The sequence below is a fragment of the Barbus barbus genome (assembly GCF_936440315.1).
Source record: "Barbus barbus genome assembly, chromosome: 30".
In the NCBI taxonomy this organism is placed as follows: domain Eukaryota; kingdom Metazoa; phylum Chordata; class Actinopteri; order Cypriniformes; family Cyprinidae; genus Barbus; species Barbus barbus.
This window is the reverse complement of record NC_136758.1, coordinates 2,566,791-2,585,654: the sequence shown is the minus strand read 5'-3', so window position 1 is coordinate 2,585,654 and position 18,864 is coordinate 2,566,791. Positions and strand designations below refer to the sequence as shown.

At 35.5% G+C, this 18,864-nt stretch overlaps 2 protein-coding genes across 5 annotated transcripts in view; both read right to left on the bottom strand.

Annotated features, from left to right (window-relative positions):
- The window catches only part of stxbp6 (syntaxin binding protein 6 (amisyn)), a 38,447-nt gene extending 25,233 nt beyond the window's left edge, over positions 1 to 13,214 (bottom strand). The window contains exons 1-2 of the mRNA XM_079386607.1: positions 13,044 to 13,214; positions 4,028 to 4,226 (exon numbers count right to left, since the gene is read on the bottom strand). Of these exons, the coding sequence (XP_079242733.1) occupies positions 4,028 to 4,181 (154 nt within the window). The 5' untranslated portion in view covers positions 4,182 to 4,226; positions 13,044 to 13,214. The remainder of the gene's footprint in view (positions 1 to 4,027; positions 4,227 to 13,043) is intronic.
- A 966-nt stretch (positions 13,215 to 14,180) lies between these two features.
- The window catches only part of LOC306850672 (fermitin family homolog 2-like), a 64,009-nt gene continuing 59,325 nt past the window's right edge, over positions 14,181 to 18,864 (bottom strand). For 2 of the 4 annotated variants that reach the window (XM_079386453.1, XM_079386451.1), the window contains one exon: positions 14,181 to 16,745. In XM_079386453.1, coding sequence (XP_079242579.1) covers positions 16,572 to 16,745 — 174 coding nt within the window. In that variant the 3' untranslated portion in view covers positions 14,181 to 16,571. The remainder of the gene's footprint in view (positions 16,746 to 18,864) is intronic. The other 2 variants (XM_079386450.1, XM_079386452.1) reach the window with 1 other exon arrangement.

The following is an 18,864-nucleotide window of genomic DNA, read 5'->3' as shown; positions in this document are numbered from 1 at the left end:
AGCAAAATGAGAAAATAGTTACAATATTAAACTCACTCAAAAAAGATACAACTATTTGAAAATCTGCAATCTGAGGGTGCAAAAAAATCTAAATATTGAGAAAATCACCTTTAAATTTGTCCAAATGAAGTTCTTAGCAATACATATTACTAATCAAAAATGAAGTTTTGATATATTTATGATAGGAAATTTACAAAATATCTTTATGGAACATGATTTTTACCTAATATCCTAATGATTTTTGGCATAAAAGAAATATCTATAATTTTGACCCATACAATGCATTTTTGGCTATTGCTGCAAATATACCCCAGCGACTTAAGACTGGTTTTGTGCTCCAGGGTCATATATTATTCTCTCCTAACAGTAAAAACCATAACAAGACTTATCAGTCAGGTATAGGTGAGCCAGGCACATATTAAAGTGACTTTGCATATAGTGGCTGCTCCCTTTCGTGATGTGCCCATAGGCGAATACATATAGGTGAATATAACCGCAACGGATCACCAGGTAGGCATACAGCAGTGACAGACAGACACATATAACGGTGTCCTGTAGGGAAAGATGTTACCCCAGCTGACACTTATCCATTTTCACCTGTACAAGTGAACAGAACACAGCATCGGCAGCTAATGAGGCGCATTGGAGTGACGTCACCGCCCCTCTTCGACTGATTGGCTAGAGGAGGAGCTGTCAATCTAGAACTAGTGGACCAATGATGACGCTTGAGCCCGCCCTGATTTACATCAAATTCTAACCGCAACATTTGGAAACGTAGAATTTGGAAACAAGAGTGAAAAAAAAAATGCATTTTTACTTGCATTTTTAAATTTTCTTTTTTTTAATCCTTGACTGCAGTACATTTGGGAATTTGATAGCATAGGTTCTGTCCAAACTGTTGCTATAAAATTAGAAGCACACAATTCTCTAGAAAATATCATTATATGCTTAAACATTATGATTTGTACTCATAGAAATTACTAAAGTAGTCAAACATGTTCATTAGAAGGGGGTGCCAATACTTTTGTCCATAGGGAATAAAGCTCTAAATTTTAGATTAATATAATCTTACAGCAAATATATATATATAAAAAAGTAAATAAAAAATTATTTCAAATGGAAAGAAAAGTGTAAAATTTGTTTATAATTATATAACATTAAAAATGCATTTACATAAAAATTATAAGCAATAATCAATAGGTTTAGGGTCACAGATTACAAAGAAAACTGACAGAAACACAGATACAGTGAGCGAGAGCTGATGACAGACGTGTTGTGAATGTGGTGAAGAGCCACACGACTCTCAGAAACTCTGACAAAGCAGCACTTCCTCCTGGAGACACGAGAATATCGGATGATAAAGCCAAACTCATGTGATGGCGGCAGCTGATTTCACACAGTATTTGTGGAGATGTTTATCATTCTAGTGTGGTCCAGACAAAACTAGAAAACCCCTGGTTATTTGAAACCAAATAACCATTCACAAGCAGCTGATCCTAAATGAAAGTGGAACTCATTCTGCCAATTAAAATGGTCTTTTCTTCTTAAATACTAGCAATACCCATAGTTGCCCTAAAGGCTTTCTGTAGACGACGATGTAGAAAATGTGACTGGTTGAACAACTCTGTTATCTCTAAACAAAATCAGCTTAGAAAAGGAAGTCAAGAAACTGTCACTGGATCTTAAGCACCATCTGAAACGAGAGAAAATGACGCACTCCAAAGCTTGTGATAATTTTATTTAACTGTGTATGATTGATGTTCTCAGCCCGTCTAAGAAAATGTGGACTGGTTCACATGTTCATGTTCTTCTATAGTAGTACAGAAGTGCTGTTTTAATAGGATTGGCCAGTAATGAGGGTTTGCCATATTTTAGATCAGTCATTTCGCTACGGTAACAGCCAAACTGTAATAATAATAATCAAAAATGAAAGAAAATAACATTTTATGAAAGTTATATGGAAGTCTGTTATTTCTTGCAAGCTTAAATCTAGCAATTCTCTTTTTTCCTGAACTGATATAAACTCTAATTTTGATTCTAATTTTAAGTGTACATCTCGCATTTTTGACTTTTTTATTTTATTTTCTCAGAATTGCATGAACTTGCAATTGCAGGTTATAAAATCTGAATTGTGAGAATAAAAGTCGCAGTTACTTTGTTTTGTTTTTTATTCAGTGGAACAGGATTCCATAAAGAAACTGCTAGTATATTTAACAAATAATTACAAAGAGATAGCAAGTAACACGCTGAATCAAATATGAAAAGTATTTTCTTGCAAAACCTACACAATCTTTATTTACAACTTTGGAAAAAACATTTAACTATATTACTATTGTTCATTCTGATTATTATTAATAAATTCAATTTATTGAACATTTGTTGAATGTCTTTCACTATATTGATCATTTTGCCAATAGTGATATCTCTCGTTCCCTTGCCTTCACCCAATAACAGTGTTATATTTCATTGGTAGTGAGCTCAGGACTTACTCAACTTCCTTTGAATTGGAGTTCACAGAAACACACACACTTTCTGCAGAGTTTGGAATTCATTAGTCCTCAGTGACGGCGCGCAGTCGAGGCCCTGAGGCGCTCAACACACCAACAACATCTATTCCTCACCATGATTCACAGTTGGAAGGAGACTGTGTGTTGGCACCGGTGGGGAGGAAACGCCTCCACTCGACTCACACTCATCGTAGTAATAGTTTTTGGAGAGCAGTGGTTTCCTCATGTTGATCACAGAGAGTTCAGGAACACAGGTGTTATCAATCACAAGCAGGCAGATCGCAGACGGTATAAATACTTCTGAAGTCACACAGAACCACACTTCTGACTATAGCCGTAAAGTCTGGTCCATTCAGCAGCTCATTCTAGACAAGAACCGCCTACTAAAGAAAACTGACTTACAACTATAACCAATGCTTATGGATGAGTAATGTCCATCTCTGCATCTGCTTCTGAGTGTGAGTCACTTTAATATGCAATCGGAACTCAACGTGAACCAACCATCTTCCCAAACTTGCAATAAGAAGCCCTTATCAACAAATCAACAAATTAAAAAAGAAATTAACAGCATAAATATTAGTATAGTAATTGTACAGTTGCAATGTAAAAAAAAAAAAAAATATATATATATATATATATATATATATTTTATATATGAAAAAAAAATTTGTTTGGTATTTCTTGTGATTTCTTATATTTCTTATATTTTATACAAGAAATATATTTTAAATACCCTTTTTTTATTTTACAGTGAAATATTACAAGCTTTGTCTATATTACTTGCTTTGTTTTTATTTAGTAATTTCTATTTTTAATAATAATAATAATAATAATAATCATCATCATCATAATTTATCATCACATTAAATATATGATCATACATTTGTTTTGGCCAAATTGTGCAACCCTACAAACAAGCACAAACTGTTTTGTTGTTTTTTTCGCAGCACATTTTTATTAGATATTCTTTTCCGAACTGTGCATAGGGTTATAACCAAATCCATAAAAAAATAATAAAATAAAATGTATAATAAAAAAGCTCTTAATATTATACTTATAATAAAATGAAAATACTTGAGACTGGAGAAACTAAGATGGAATAAAATGCATATAAAAAAACACAGTCCAGTTGCCAAAGCAAGATTTCTCATTTTCATTTAGTTTAACCTGATGTACTAAAATGACTAAAACTGTATAATAAAAATTAAAACTATATAAAACTATATAACAAAAATAAAAATTAAAAACACAACACAACAAAATAACTAAAACTAGAACTAAAATAATGACAGAAAATGTAAATACAAATCTAATTCAAAATATCTCAATTATACTAAAATCCCCATGCAACCCTAAATTTAAGCATCAAGTACCAATTATATATAAACATGATTTTAAGAATTATTCATGCCTGTTGTTGGAGAGGTTAGTTAGTGCTGGGAGTTTGATCAAATCAGTGACCCTTAACAAGAGCAGCAGTAATGGTGAAACAGCACTAATGAGATGCAGTAAGATGTTACCTGATAAGCAAATGAATGTGGTGTAGTCACCAGGGCCTCCAGTAGCTAAAAACGGGATCTTTTTCTTCGTCCTCCTCTTCACCTGTACGGCTGCCATCAGCCTCTCATCGTTCGGAATAAAGACCGCCTTGTTGAGGGCCGATTTGGCACTCATTGTAGCCGATGGCGCAGGCTGGGTGACAGCAGGGGTCTCTGAACTCTGACGAGAGAGGCATTGAGACAGTCAACATCTTTATACTGTATGTGACCTGGAGAATAATTAGTCTGTGCAAGAAACTGAACATTATTTACAACATTATTGCCTGCGATCCAGAACCTCAGGCAAACAGTCCGGAGTGATGTCTGGTTTGCGAACGAATCACTCTTTTGAACCAATTCTTTTTGGTAAACTAGTTGAACCAGTTCACTGAAATGGACTGAATCATCTGAAACGGTCCGCGGCTCGAGTAGCACAGATCTACAAGTTACTCGATCAAAACTCACTTTCAGATGGGATTTCAGGGATCCATTCAAACACAAATCATTCAAACCTGCAATACTGTACATCTTCAGAGAGTTGATTTTGTTCTGACTGCTAAGTATAAGATCGTAAGGTCTGCGATTGTCAAACGAGATTTCTGCATGTATTTATATGAACTTTTTCATAACAATTTATAACTGTAACTGTACAATTTAACATAATATGGAAGGTTGGCCTTAATTAAAAGATCGGTGTTTGCATTACCTGTGTGTTTTATTAATATGTATCTTTTTGTGAAAGATCTGTTGCATAAATTATCTGTCTAGCACATGTATTTTTACGATCTCTTTTGCATTAATTAACAAATCTTTAAATTAGTCATGTATTAATTGCATCCTTTTTCAGCCCTTTTTTCACACACACACAAAAAATGTTTGATGCAAAGGTAACTGTGTAAAATATTAAAATATGTTGTGAAAAAGATGATAGAACAAACTGATGTATATGCACAATTGAGAAATGGATATTTATGAAGATCAATGGCAGCCCAAGTCTTACAAGGTAAACATTTCATAAAAAAAAAATTATAAATCAATGTAATACAACCATTTTCCAGATTTAAGTAATTTGTACATAATTGGTGAGGAATGTGTAGTCCTCAGAGCAAAAACCTTCAGTTTACAGTCATATCCTTATCTGTATATGTCACAAATTCACACATTTTTGCATAAAGTTCTGTCCTGACGGTCTGTGTTAAGTTGAAATCTTTACTGAATGAGCGGCGGAGAGGGAGACAATATTCAGCACAAAAACATTCATTGTGCTGAAATATCTGTTGTTGAACGTTAAATTTAGGTTTACAAGTCAACATGCAGTGCACATATGTTATGAGAGTAGGAACTGTAAAGGGATAACAGCATGCTGAATATAAATATCAGACGCTTCATAGCTGCCTTTTACAGGATAAAGAAATTACAGTAAGTGACTGATCAAAGTGAACACGTGTCCCTGCAGAACATTACTCTTACCTGTTGGTTAACACTGAGTTTGTGTTTTTATTCTTTATTATTATCTTAGTTTTTGATGAAGAGATGTTTAAATTTATTATAACAATTTGTGTAAGGTCTGTGCCACTGCTGCTCTACACTAACAGTATTGCTGTTTACTAAAATCATTTTATAGCTATCTGTATTGGTTAGTCCTCCAGTATGCGTAAGCTCTTTAATAAGAGTAGGCTATTCCTAATGCTATAATATAATTATTGCTGTTATCCATGAAAGAATGAAAAATCTATGACAGATTTTTCAGATACCCAATTACAGTCAAAGAGTACCTCAACAACGTCAGCAAGAATGCACGCTTTTATGAAAGGCAGGAGGCCATTTTTTTCATTATGTGAATAAATACTATTTAGTTTTTTCAGTTTGTTACTTGCCAAATAAATAACAGTTTTAGATTTAAACAAATCTTTGAAAAATCCCTAAAATATGTGTGTTTTCTCTTTATTATGACAGGTGGTCTAATAAATTGTTAAGCACTGTATGTTTTCAGTTGGCACGTTTGTTTGAAAAACATTGGGCAGAATGTGGAAGTAGTTTTTTGTCAAAAAAAGAAAAAAAAAGAAAATGTAGCTTTTTTTTATCCGATTAATCGGGAAAAAATAATCGGCCAACTAATCGATTATCAAAATAATCGTTGGTTGCAGCCCTAAATCTAACAGCAAATGTTTGGATGAACTATCCCTTAAAGTGGCATTGAGTCTTCCTCATCAAGAAGGGCATTTCTAAATTCTGGGAGAGTTTTTCTATAACGTTAACTCCCAAAACGTGATGTTTCTGAGCACTTCTACACCCACATATTGACCGTAGATAGTTGCAGGAATATCCAGTAGTCAACGGTTATCTTTGTTGCCTTGTTGACATTGAGAGATTGTGGACTTTGCAGGGTTGTTGCACCATGTAACTAGGTCACTAATGTGTGGACAGCTTCCAGATGACAACATATGTTGCCACTAGCACCAATACGTTGATGCTCTGTACATGAAATGATCAAATCCTCCATTGTTCCCAACCCTGTAGTATACTTCACTGTAAACCTAATGCTCAAAGCAATTCACTGAAAAAAAAAAGGATTAGAATTAAATAAGATGAACATAATATATGTTTGGGCACCACACAGAGAAGTTTGGATCGAGGTTGATAAGCTTCCTTAAAACAACCTCCCATGACGCTCGAGTAGGTGGTCTTTTGTCGCTGTTTAAACACATTTGACCACATGAGCATATACAACCTCTGGAAGTGGTAAATTTTTAGACCCTGTTTACACCTAATGTCATCCATTTGTGATGATGATGATGATCTTAACCACGTGTATAAACAGGGCCTCTGAGTCTCAAAAGGCAGTTGTTCCAATCTTGCAGATGGCACCATATGGCTCCACCACAGATGTGTTGTAACATCCAGGATACACTATTAGTTTGAGACTCAAGAATTATGGTGTAACGTGACACTGTCACACAGGACACATGTTTTAACCTGCTCAATAATGATTTTATGTATATTTGAGTTTTAATAGGTTTTCAGGCCCCCTCCATCGTCAGGCCCTTAGAATCGTCACTCAAGAACCTTTCTATAATCAGTTCTTAAAAGAACCATTTTTGAGTGTGAAGAATGTTTGGTAAAACTTTATAATAGGGAACACTTATTCACTATTGACTACGACATTTCCCTCAATAAATTATTTTTTCTTTTTTATTATTAAAATTGCGTTATACTTATATTTAATGTGTCACACAGTGAGGGCAGCGAGCACCAAATCAAATCTCCAGGTGCTCTCAGGAGAACCAGACTGAACTTATATGCACCCCTGCTTATATGTGAATTGTCCAAATATACTCCAATTATTTCAGGTTCATGCCGCAGCGCAGTTCACCTAAAATGTGCATTAGAATACAAAAGTTCCACTGGTTCAGCTTACTTTTCATTTGTACATTTACAAATATTCTTGGGTGTTTGTTTCAATGAACGTCCTTCTTTCACCTGAACACCTGCAGGAAAACAGGTTTAACACAGCCAACTGAAGACTATAGATAAGTATAGAACTGCTGTAGTTTAGAATATATATATACATATTTATATGCATATATCACATTTGAGGCACCATAGGCTTTTGCAAAATGTGTGTGGCAAAACAATAAGGTACTGCTCTGTTGTCAATAGAGACTCATAAGAACATTTCCATTCAGTCATTTCAGTTAGGATGCTGTCTTAGAAGGAAGCTGCCTATGCAGTCAGCAGACAGAGAGGAGCTCTCTGCGATTAGGGCAGCGCTCATCTGTCATCCTCTAAATCCTCAACATATTTCAGTCATTCATTGGGATTAATACGTACAGGTGCCAGTAAAACCTGATAATGTGTCTACAGTGCACCAGACAGTTGGATATGTAATCAATATAAAGGAATGGCCAAATCAGCTGTAATATCACTATTTTTCCTCTTTCTGGTCAAGAGTGAGATGAGCAAAATATAGAGTCAGACCAGACTCCAGTTCATTTAAAACACTTATTATTGAAGAGTAGACAAACAAAAGATGCATGTTGCAACTGTTGCTGTTCTTGCATTTTTAATGTAGTATGAGCATAGAAAACATTATAAATGACACTTGTTTTTGTTTTGAGAAGTAACTTAGCAGAAATATAATATTATACAAAAATGGACCAGAACTAAGTTCTGAATACTGACCTAATGTTACAAAAACAGTTAAGACAGACAGCTATCTTCAAAAACCTGAGCCAATCCCAGACCTACTCACACACTCGTGTCAAAGCCTGAGGACATGGATGACAGCGGCATGCAAACGAATTCAGCCAGTCAACAGTCATTGTGAGCTGGCATATGGGAGGCTGCACAAATTCATGATCGCTTGTATAACAGAACAAAGAGCCACAGTTACAGTCACATTGCCTGAGAAGTGGCACAAAGCTGCTGTTAGCAAACATCAGGCCTGGAGGCCATGCTTTTATTTGTCATCAAAAGGACAGTGCTGCTTTTGTCTTCTTGGCATGCTGTTGTCTCACCTAAATGAGACAAATGGCTTTCAGAAATCCAATTTTCTGTTTTTCCACTTGATGTCAAACTGGCCCGGTTCTCTGGACACCCCCAAAACACCTGCATTACCATCCAGCAAACACTCTGTCAGACCACACAGAGCCAGATTTACTAAACACAAGTTGCTGTCTGACACTTTTTTCACCCCCTTTTGACTGGGCCCTGATCATTGGCTATAAAACAATAGGCCACTAAACAATAGTGCATTGATTGATTTCACTACAGTAACAGCCAAACTGTAATAATAATAATAAAATGAAAGAAAATAACATTTTATGAAAGTTATATTGAAGTCTGTTATTTCTTGCAATCGCAAGCTTAAATCTAGCAATTCTGTCTTTTTTCCTGAACTGATATAAATTTGTAATTTTGACTTTTTTCTTTCACAATTTTAAGTGTACATCTCGCATTTTTTTGCAATTGCAGGTTATAAAATCTGAATTGTGAGATATACTCGCAATTGTGAGAATAAAAGTCGCAGTTACTTTGTTTTGTTTTTTATTCAGTGGAACAGGATTCCATAAAGAAACTGCTGGTATATGTAACAAATAATTACAAAGAGATAGCAAGTAACACGCTGAATCAAATATGAAAAGTATTTTCTTGCAAAACCTACACAAACAATCTTTATTTACAAGGATGCATCCCTAATAAAAACATCTCCCAAATGCATAAATGTAAAATAAAGGGCAAAATAAAGTGGCTGGAGTAGCTGAAGACAGTGACAAAAATACCAAAAGGCTGTCCATTACCAGTTAGTCACCAAATCTATACCAATCACTGAACCTAGAAAACACGCATTTCAAAACTAAACATAATAAACCAAGAGACAACTGAAGACGCTCCAGGAAATATGAGTCACCTACTTGAAAAAAAATAAAACACAAGAAAAATGTAAAGCGCTTAGTGAAGTTGAAGCGCTGTTTGTCTCCCATCAGCCAAGTGGGAGCTGTAAGGATTTTACACCACAGAGCGGAAAATATGACAAGCAGCTCAGAATCCAGAGTAAAGGAGGAAAACACATGAAGCTGAAGGCCTGTGACTTACTAAACTAAACCCTTTACAACGGATTCAAAACAGCCCATTAACGCCACAGGAACAATACACGAGTAAGCTATTTCACTCACTGAAGGCTGATACAAAAATAATCATCCCTTATTTTAATTGTTTTCATTTTAAAATGATTTATTTACTATAACTTTTCTTTTTATGATTCATTTGTATGTGAATCCTAGTTTAGGAAACTCTGAATCATCCCAGATATGATCTTATGATATCATTCAGAAACCACTTTTGCGTTTTCTCTTAATCATTCTCAACTACTTCTCTCAAGAGTTACTGGAAATACCACATACATGCCACATTAAGTCAAGCAGCTAAATTTATGCTCATATATTTTATGCAATATTGTAACACATTAATGTTCTGCAGTGACACATTATACTTATGCGGTATCTCTAGATAAACTGAGCACATCTGAGAGGAAAATAACCCCTTAACACAGGCAGGAATGGTTGCTGTTCACGTTCAACTGGTACATAAATACAAGGGCTGTCCATTTGGTGTGGTGATTCAGCAGTAAGTGAGAATTATTACAGGAACCCAATGGAAAGCCATGATTCAAGCCTGATGTGGACTTCATTATATTTAGACCAGAGTTCCTGAACAATCCCCTCATAAACCCTAAATCAGACAAGAAGCACGAGGAGCTGTATGAACGAATGAAAAAGCCAAGCAGTTTTAATCATATCGTAATAGACTAGGATTGATAGTTCTGGACTTTCTTTCTATTTGCATGCAACTTGCTTTCTTCATCAATCACATATTACCTTAATTCTCTGCTTTACAATGTAATGTCAGAGTTCAGATCAAATAGGAACTATCAACTGTATTGTTCTTGATGACTTCTGTATAAAATATAATGTTATTCTGACACTGAATTCAAAATATCAGAACTTATGCTCTATTTTGGCATAAAGTGAACAAAGCTCAAACCGACATGATTATGGAGAACAAAATAAGAAGATCAGGATGAGTTTGTTACTTCATCAGGTTTGTAGAAATGTGTCTCTGCATCAGTGTCTCAGCAATGGATGCTCTGCAGTGAATGGGTGCCGTCAGAATGAGAGTCCAAACAGCTGATAAAAACATCACAATAATCCACACCACTCCAGTCCATCAGTTAATAATGTCTTGAGAAGTGGGAAAATAAATAAGTAAATAAAATAAATCCGCCAGTAAGACGTTTCAACTTTAAACCATCGGTTCTGGCCATAATCCATAATAACTCTTCCTCCAGTGAAATAGTCCATCTCCTGTTGTCTCTCACATAAAAAACCAGCCACATATTTGTTTAGAGCGGTTTTGTCTTGTAAACGGTGCTTGATCTGTGCAGATTTCTCTCCTGATTCAGACCAGAACACGTTTTTCACCGGAGGAAGAGTTATGAATTGTGGACTCATAAGCAACAGTTTGAAGATAAACCATCAAATGCTAGATTTGTTTCAGCTTTTGTCTTCTCCAGATGTTAACTGCTGGACTGGAGTGGTGTGGATTATTGTGATGTTTTTATCAGCTGTTTGGACTCTCATTCTGACGGCACCCATTCACTGCAGAGCATCCATTGCTGAGACACTGATGCAGAGACACATTTCTACAAACCTGATGAACAAACAAACTCATCCTCGTCTCAGATGGCCTGAGGGTAAACACATTTTCAGCAAATTTCATTTGTGAAACTATTCCTTTAATTTACATTGATCACCACACATAAATTTGATCAATTATGGTCAATGAAAACTCAACTGTGCTGGTTTGATGGTCAATGAAGTTTGTTATGGTGTCACACAGGTACATTTGAGTTGCCTTTTGCCATTTTCAAATGAAATGAGAGCGAGTAAATGATGAATGTTTATTCTCAGGTGAACTATGCTATTTGTTTAAGTATATTAATGCATGTCTGTACTTATATATATATATATATATACATTGCACAGTTACACCTCAGTATAATGTTTAGTTTTCATTCTGACAAACCAAACTATGATTCCTACTAGATTCAACTAGTGACACTACACTGATTTTCACTGTCAAAAACAGAATTTGATCATTATGATCATCTTTTTTCCAGAGACTTGAGTATTATAGACACAACTCTCCCTCAAGGCATGTTTTGTAATGTATTTTGTGGGTAAAAACCCTAAAGTCATGTGGGGCTGACCACTGAGATGAGTGGAGGCTTCAGTAAGCATTATTTAAAACATTTATTTAAATCATTTTTAATGGCAGTGGCTGTTTGCACTCAGTTTAAATAGCGATAGATGCTATTTACACCAAGTGCAAATAGCAGTATTTTTTAAAGATATGTTATTTACACTAAGTGTAAATAGCAATGGATTCTATTTACACTGTTAAAATGGCAAGATTTTATGCTATTTATACTACTTATTGCAAATAGTGGCAATTATCTGCACCTCAGTATTGTAGTAAATTATAAAACAGTACGCAATAATAACGTATTGAGTGCAAATTATAGTTTTAATTCAAATTATTAAATGGATGCCACCTTATTAGGACAATAAAGCCCTCCCTTACCCGATACTTTTATTTTTAACTTTTTGATTATTTCCTTCATTTTTATTGAAAATAAATGCGTTTCTGATGCAATATGAGATTTGAAAAGGGAGAAAAAAAGTTCGGCAAAAGGCGGACTCGAACTCGGGTCTATTGAGTCAAAAAAGCATGTGTTTTAGTCTGCGCCGCTGAAACTGATGCTAAACCTGCTCTCTTTTTAGTGTTGACTAACTCAATCACACCTTAGTGCGCAGAATTAGTGTAAATAGCCTTTGTCAATAAGACGGGCTGTTTGCACTTAAGTTAGTTCAAAAGCAATACTCACTTCATTAGTGTAAAAAATAAATAATAAAAATAAAACTATTTAGAAGTACAATGCAAATTGTTTGTCTAACATTTTCAGTACTTCAAACATGCAAATTGCATACATTTTTATTTTAAACATGGTTTGTAATTTCCAATCTTGTGATGTAACCTAACTGCAACGAGGACACAATGTAGTGAGAACGTGTTTTCTTGACTGAGGCTTTAGCAGTCATTCAGCAGGCGATGCAGACACGATTTTGAAGCGTGTTTAATGAAAAGTGAGTAGTTTTTTCCTCCTCTGGTGTTTATCAGCGGCTGAGATAAGGTTTATATGTATAAACTCAATCAGTGGCAGTCTAAAAGCTGAATAGTTCACTCAAAAGAAACTGAAAGAGCGTCGTGTTTATCTCCAGACACACAACAGAGAGGATTGTGTTTGTTTCATTAAGACAGCAGTAATAAAAACTTAACTAGAGTTTCACAACATCTTGATTAGACTTATTCCTCCTCTCTCACTACAGCTCAGACACATTATTACTAGAAGACCACAGCAGGTCTGGTGTTTTCTTACCTTTCACTGTGTGTTCAGCGCTATTCTCTCGTCTTCCATCTGAACCCGCGCTTCTCTGTCAGACTGGATCCGCACTGGTTAGTGTTCACTCGGTAGTGTGCACTGCCTCGAGCTGCTGTGAGGGAGGTGGAACACACTCACACTGACGCGACGCGACGCGACGCGTTACCTGCTGCGCTTCACTTCATTAAAAGCAGAAATATTCCGTCTTTACGCGCTGCTCACTATTTAAACAAATAAAGACGTTTGGACTGAGAACTATTGGACATTTTCATTTCCATAAAAGAAAAATTAATGGTGAATATGTTTTTTAGTTATGCCAAGATCTGCATGTTTCATTAGCTAATATTATTTGGTAACACTTTATTTTAAGGTGTCATAAAACAGAGTAATTACTTAAGTAAGTGCTTAGTAGTAGCCGTTGTACTTACATGAAACAAAATGTACTTACCATGTAACTAAGTTATGGAACAGCCTGTAATTATAGTTTGTAATTATATAGATGTAATAGACAGCTACTGTTACACATATGTTACAGACCGAGTCTGTTACACAGCTACTTTTAAACAAATATAGTGTTTATTGAATTATTTGAGATCAACCATCAAAGTTACCATAAGAAAAATGATTATTTTTTTACAATTATTTTTCTTTCTAGCAGCCAATCCTTACTGAGTGATTTTGGTTTATTTAGGCTATACATCCTCGAGCCTGTTACACGTCCTGCTGTATGTTTGAATCTTTCAGGATTCCATTATTATGCACATTTGAGTTTGATTTAATTATTTAATAATGACTGACATCAACTGTCTTGGAGTTTGGGTTTAATCCATCTCAAATCTCATTTTTGAGTGATCATCTCTATTGCAAAGCCACCTATTTCTGATTTTTATTTGACTTGGTTTAATCCCAGAGTCTTCTGTGTAGGGTGGGCTGACTTGAGTAGAACTGAAACTGATTTCTGGAGCACATGACCAGATGCATGTAGAAACACGCAGACACACCAGAGTCTGGCTTCTTGTTTTTTCCAGACCGAACACCATGTTAGTTCAAAGATTGGTTTGATTGAATAAGTTTGAAACAACACATGTTGCTTTCACGTGACATTAAATATTGTGTGTGAAATGAACATTTAATGCAATACAAATGTTTATGGTTTATTAAATAGTCTTTATTGTACTGTATAGCAAATATTTCCTTAAGATCAGTGTGCCTGCATGCATACAGCTATTAACGCTTTATTGGTTTATAGATGTTTAGTTAATAACTGTTAATACCTGCTATAAACCTTAATGAACCATAGCAATAGATCCCTTTGTGATAATTAAACAGACACAACATTATGCATTTCATACATTTCCTGTACATTATGCCATAAACCAGTTACAAAGTAAAACAGATGCAAATAGCAATCATTTTGATTTTGTAGCTGAATATAAATTGTAGCTATTTATGAATTTCTTTGCAAAACTACTATTTTGAAACTTGGAGCAAATGAGAGGAGCCAACAGGTGGACATTTCCATGAAGAAGTAGGATTCAATGAAAATGGAAAACGAGTTGCCCTTCATGATGATTTTCTTACTGGACATTTATTATATGCTATTCTATTTATAGATTTGGCAGTTTTTTGCTGCTCTTGTAGTAATCAACATAAACACAAAGATGATGAACTAGTTTGTTTTGCCATATTTATGGTCATTCAAAAACAGAATAAAATGACCATACATCGAAAATGAAAAGTACAATAATAAAACTGAGATTATGTCATGCTGTTTTCTAATACATCCAGTGACTGCCAAAAATAGCAATTAAAACTAAAAGTTTAACAGTTAGCACATGAAGAGCTGCTTAAACACAATATTGTTCAGCATGTTGCTTTTCTACCTCAAACTAAATATTTTGAGCCGTTTTATTAAATATTTATTTAATGTGTCCTTACCAAACTGTCTAAATAATAGTTTAAAACCCTCGTTTGTAATAGATGCATTTTTATTTATAATTTAGCTACTGTTGCAATTTCAAGCTCCTGCTGAGAGTAAACCTGCTCCAAAGTTAAATTAAGCAACTTTGAGTTTTATGCCATTAATTGTAAACTTTACTGAAGACTGCTCTCTTGTGGAGGGATGGCCATTACAGCCTGCATAACCACATAAAATAAAGGCATGCTGAATCATCCTCTTGCGATTTGAAATAAAAATGATTTTATTTATTTATTTGCAAGGGAAATGGCATTTTTACAATCTTAAAACAGCAGGCCACGCAAAGCACTGCTGGCATCTGAGAAAAAGAAATAATAATCTTCATTTCTGGCTCTGAAACCACCTTCATAGAGACAATACTGACAAGAAGTGATGCACTGAAAAGGCACAGAAAGAGCGCTTCATTAGTGTTGAAGTGTGTGGCTATACACTCCTGCAGCAGAATCAAACGAGTTAAGGCAGGAAAAACTCAATCTTACCAGAGAAATAAAGAATGCCATAATCTACATGATTTTATTCCAGCCAGGAGCTCCAGACTTTCTTCATATGCACTTATATATATATTTCTAAAAGACAGGCACCAATCCATAAATGGCTTTTTTCCCTCTCTTCTGGAAAGAATACGCTTCCAAAAATGACAGAAAAAAGCAGCAACAAAATAACTGTACAATGTTGTTTTTAAAACCTGTGTTTTTTTTACATTAGATACAAAAAACTAATCTAATACTTCATTTAGCGATCCTTCATTTTGGAAAGAAATTGCATGGTTTGTGACCTATAATAAAGAAATGCTTTTGAATAATACTATACTGGTTCACAATAAAGAGCGATGAATAAAATAACAGACTTCATAATAAAAAGAAACTTCCTACAACGGGAAATCAGTGACCTTCAAAAGCAGTCTGATTCATAAACGTCCTCCTATGTTGCAAGCTGCTACAAAACAAGTGGACGACTCTCCTTCATAGTGTGAAAGATACCTGTGTTATTACATGTAATGTAGTGTTGAACACACATGAACCTCCAAACGACAGCTGATCTTCCAAGTGCTCAGAAAGGACCAAATTGATTGGGTTTTTGACCAAAGCCTAGCGTCTTTACTCATCGGTCGATAGCGTTCAGAAGCAGCAACGTTAAAGCTAGTGTAACATTTCCTTCTCTCTGACGTCACGTTAAAGTGACTGTTATCATTACAGATTAATAGCCACAAAATTTGACAGCTACCCAGAGAGATGCGACGTAAATTAGTGACAAATAAATAACCGGCATTTCTGCTGTGCGCAAAGCTGGCGTATTTCTACTGAGGGTCAAAGGTCATAGCTATAGGTCATGTATAACGGTCAGCTACTATTGCTTCATCTTCTGGAGGGAAGCAGTAAACGGCTCTGCTGAAACAGAGCTTCATGTCTGCTAGTGTTATGAACTCATGCGCATTACCAGAATTAAAAAAAAAAAAGTTTTTAAACAATTATGATGCGGCCACGATGGAGTGGTTAAAAAGAGATAAAGAAGAAGTGTGAAAGTATCAGAATGCAGTGGTGCGGCGCTCAGATCCAGCCGCTGGTCAGCTTGTAGAACATCTCCTCGTCTAGAGACTCGTTCTGGTCCTTGGCACGCGTGGACAGGAAGATGTAGCCGCCGATGAACTCATGCACCACTTTGCAGTCCACCTCGGCACAGATGAACGCCAGACTGGGCTCGTCCGCAAACTCCACCGTCACCTGCCGTGAGAACAGAGCAGATGCTGATGTGAGGTCAAGGAGATGCGTGTTGACTTTTAGATGTTAAACCCACAAAGTCTAGAGGTCTGTAAATGATCAAACTTTGCTGTTAAACCTGTTTCACACTCAAACTCCTCCATGTCTTAGAGTTTCGTTTTTAGAGTGCTGTCAAAGTTAATAACACGTTAACGCAAATTAATTTTAACGGCACTAATTTTATTAATGTGCAATTAATGTAGAGCGCATACATTTGCATAAAGCATCCATATTTGCCCATTATATATTATATATATTGTATTGTGGTAGAGTAATGAAGGCCCTTCATAATTCAGAGGTCAACTGCCTGCTCTGCCTATAGTTAGTAATGGCCCTATGCAGTGTTTAATAAACAGTGGTTTTACTAAATTCAGTGCGTATGGATACGTATCGTATTGTGACTTTGCTGCTGATACACATCCCTAATGTTCACGAGCCACGGCTTTCTCAGATCGGCTTACGTTAGATTAAAACTACAAGTTCCATCGAGTTTGGACAATTCTGTTTTTCCAAAAATAATTTAAATATCAGAATAATAATTAGAATATCTCTTCACCTGTCTCTGAAAATGTCCAGATTTTGAAATCGTCCATTTTAACAGGCGTTTATTCCTTTATTCAAGGTAATTACAGCACACTGAAAAGTGTATATATAACCGGAAGAATCGATACACTGCTTCGACGAGCACTTCCAGTAATCAATTCCGCTGCAATAAAGGTCTATTATGTTATTAGGCCATTTACCTGATGTAACGTCAACCGTGTACCGCGAGATACATACTCTTTAGTCTCTTGTAGAAGGCACGAGGAAGAATTTTTCATCCAATACCGTTATCATTATCATAGTTGAGGTTGTTTGGACTATGGGGGTCACATCACTTGGTTCAAATTTTCTGTGCTTGTTTTGTCAGTTTGATCTAAAGCCAATACGTCCGCCCAAGGGGCTGGACATTCAGAAAATGTAGAAAGTAGGCATATATTAATCTTACTTTTTTCAGCAAAACAATGCAATACACCTATTAGTGTTAACTGTGAACACTGTCTTGAGATGTTGAAAAAGGGGGAGCTCCTAGATAAAAAAAAATAATCTCAGAGAATTGGGGTGGGGGGGGGGGGGGGTTATAAAAATCTCATCAAGGAGAGCAGATCCCCTTTAGTAGAAATCACATTCCAGGGCCAAGGGCCCTTAGGGAAGAGCTTTATAGGCCTTCCTGGCCTCTAGGCGCCCTGTACAGTCCCCTTTCTATTCATTTTGAGTTTAACAATTGTGCAAATGTTAATATTTGTATATAAAACAAATAATATTACATTTAGTTGACTACTACTATGCATTTTTAACTAGATTTTTCTCTTACAAGTTTTCACACAGATGATTTTATGGTAGAACAGGGGTGTCCAACCCTGCTCCTATAGGGCCACCATCCTGCAGCGTTTAGCTTCAATCCTGATCAAACACATCTGAATAATCTGACAGCAGTCTTCGGGATAACATAAATTATATTTGTTTAATTACATTATATGATTGTTTAGGGATGGCGCTAAACCGTGCAGGACAGTGGATCACAAGGGTTGGAATTACCCACCCCTGAGGATAAAGATTAGACTGTTAAAAAAAATGTAAAAAATGTCTATGCCTCAATTTTAGGACACTTAGACATGTCACACATGCAGCATATTTTGAATATCCCATATTTGTTTGTATCAAATAAATCATAGAATTATTGATGACTTGGGCTGTTTTTTATACCCTAAACAGGCAACGTGTCCTGGGAGACCATTCAAAATCCAAAATATATCAAATATTACAAAAAATATTTTGAATATGTGACCCTGGAGCACAAAACGCTTTTAAGTCGCTGGGGTATATTTGCAGCAATCGCCAAAAATACATTGAATGGGTCAAAATGATCAAATTTTTTTTTATGCCAAAAATTATTAGGATATTAAGTAAAGATCATGTTCCATGAAGATATTTAGTAGATTTCTTACCATAAATATCAAAACTTCATTTTTTATTAGTAATATGCATTCCTAAGAACTTCATTTGAACAACTTTAAAGGAGATTTTCTCAATAGTTTGATTT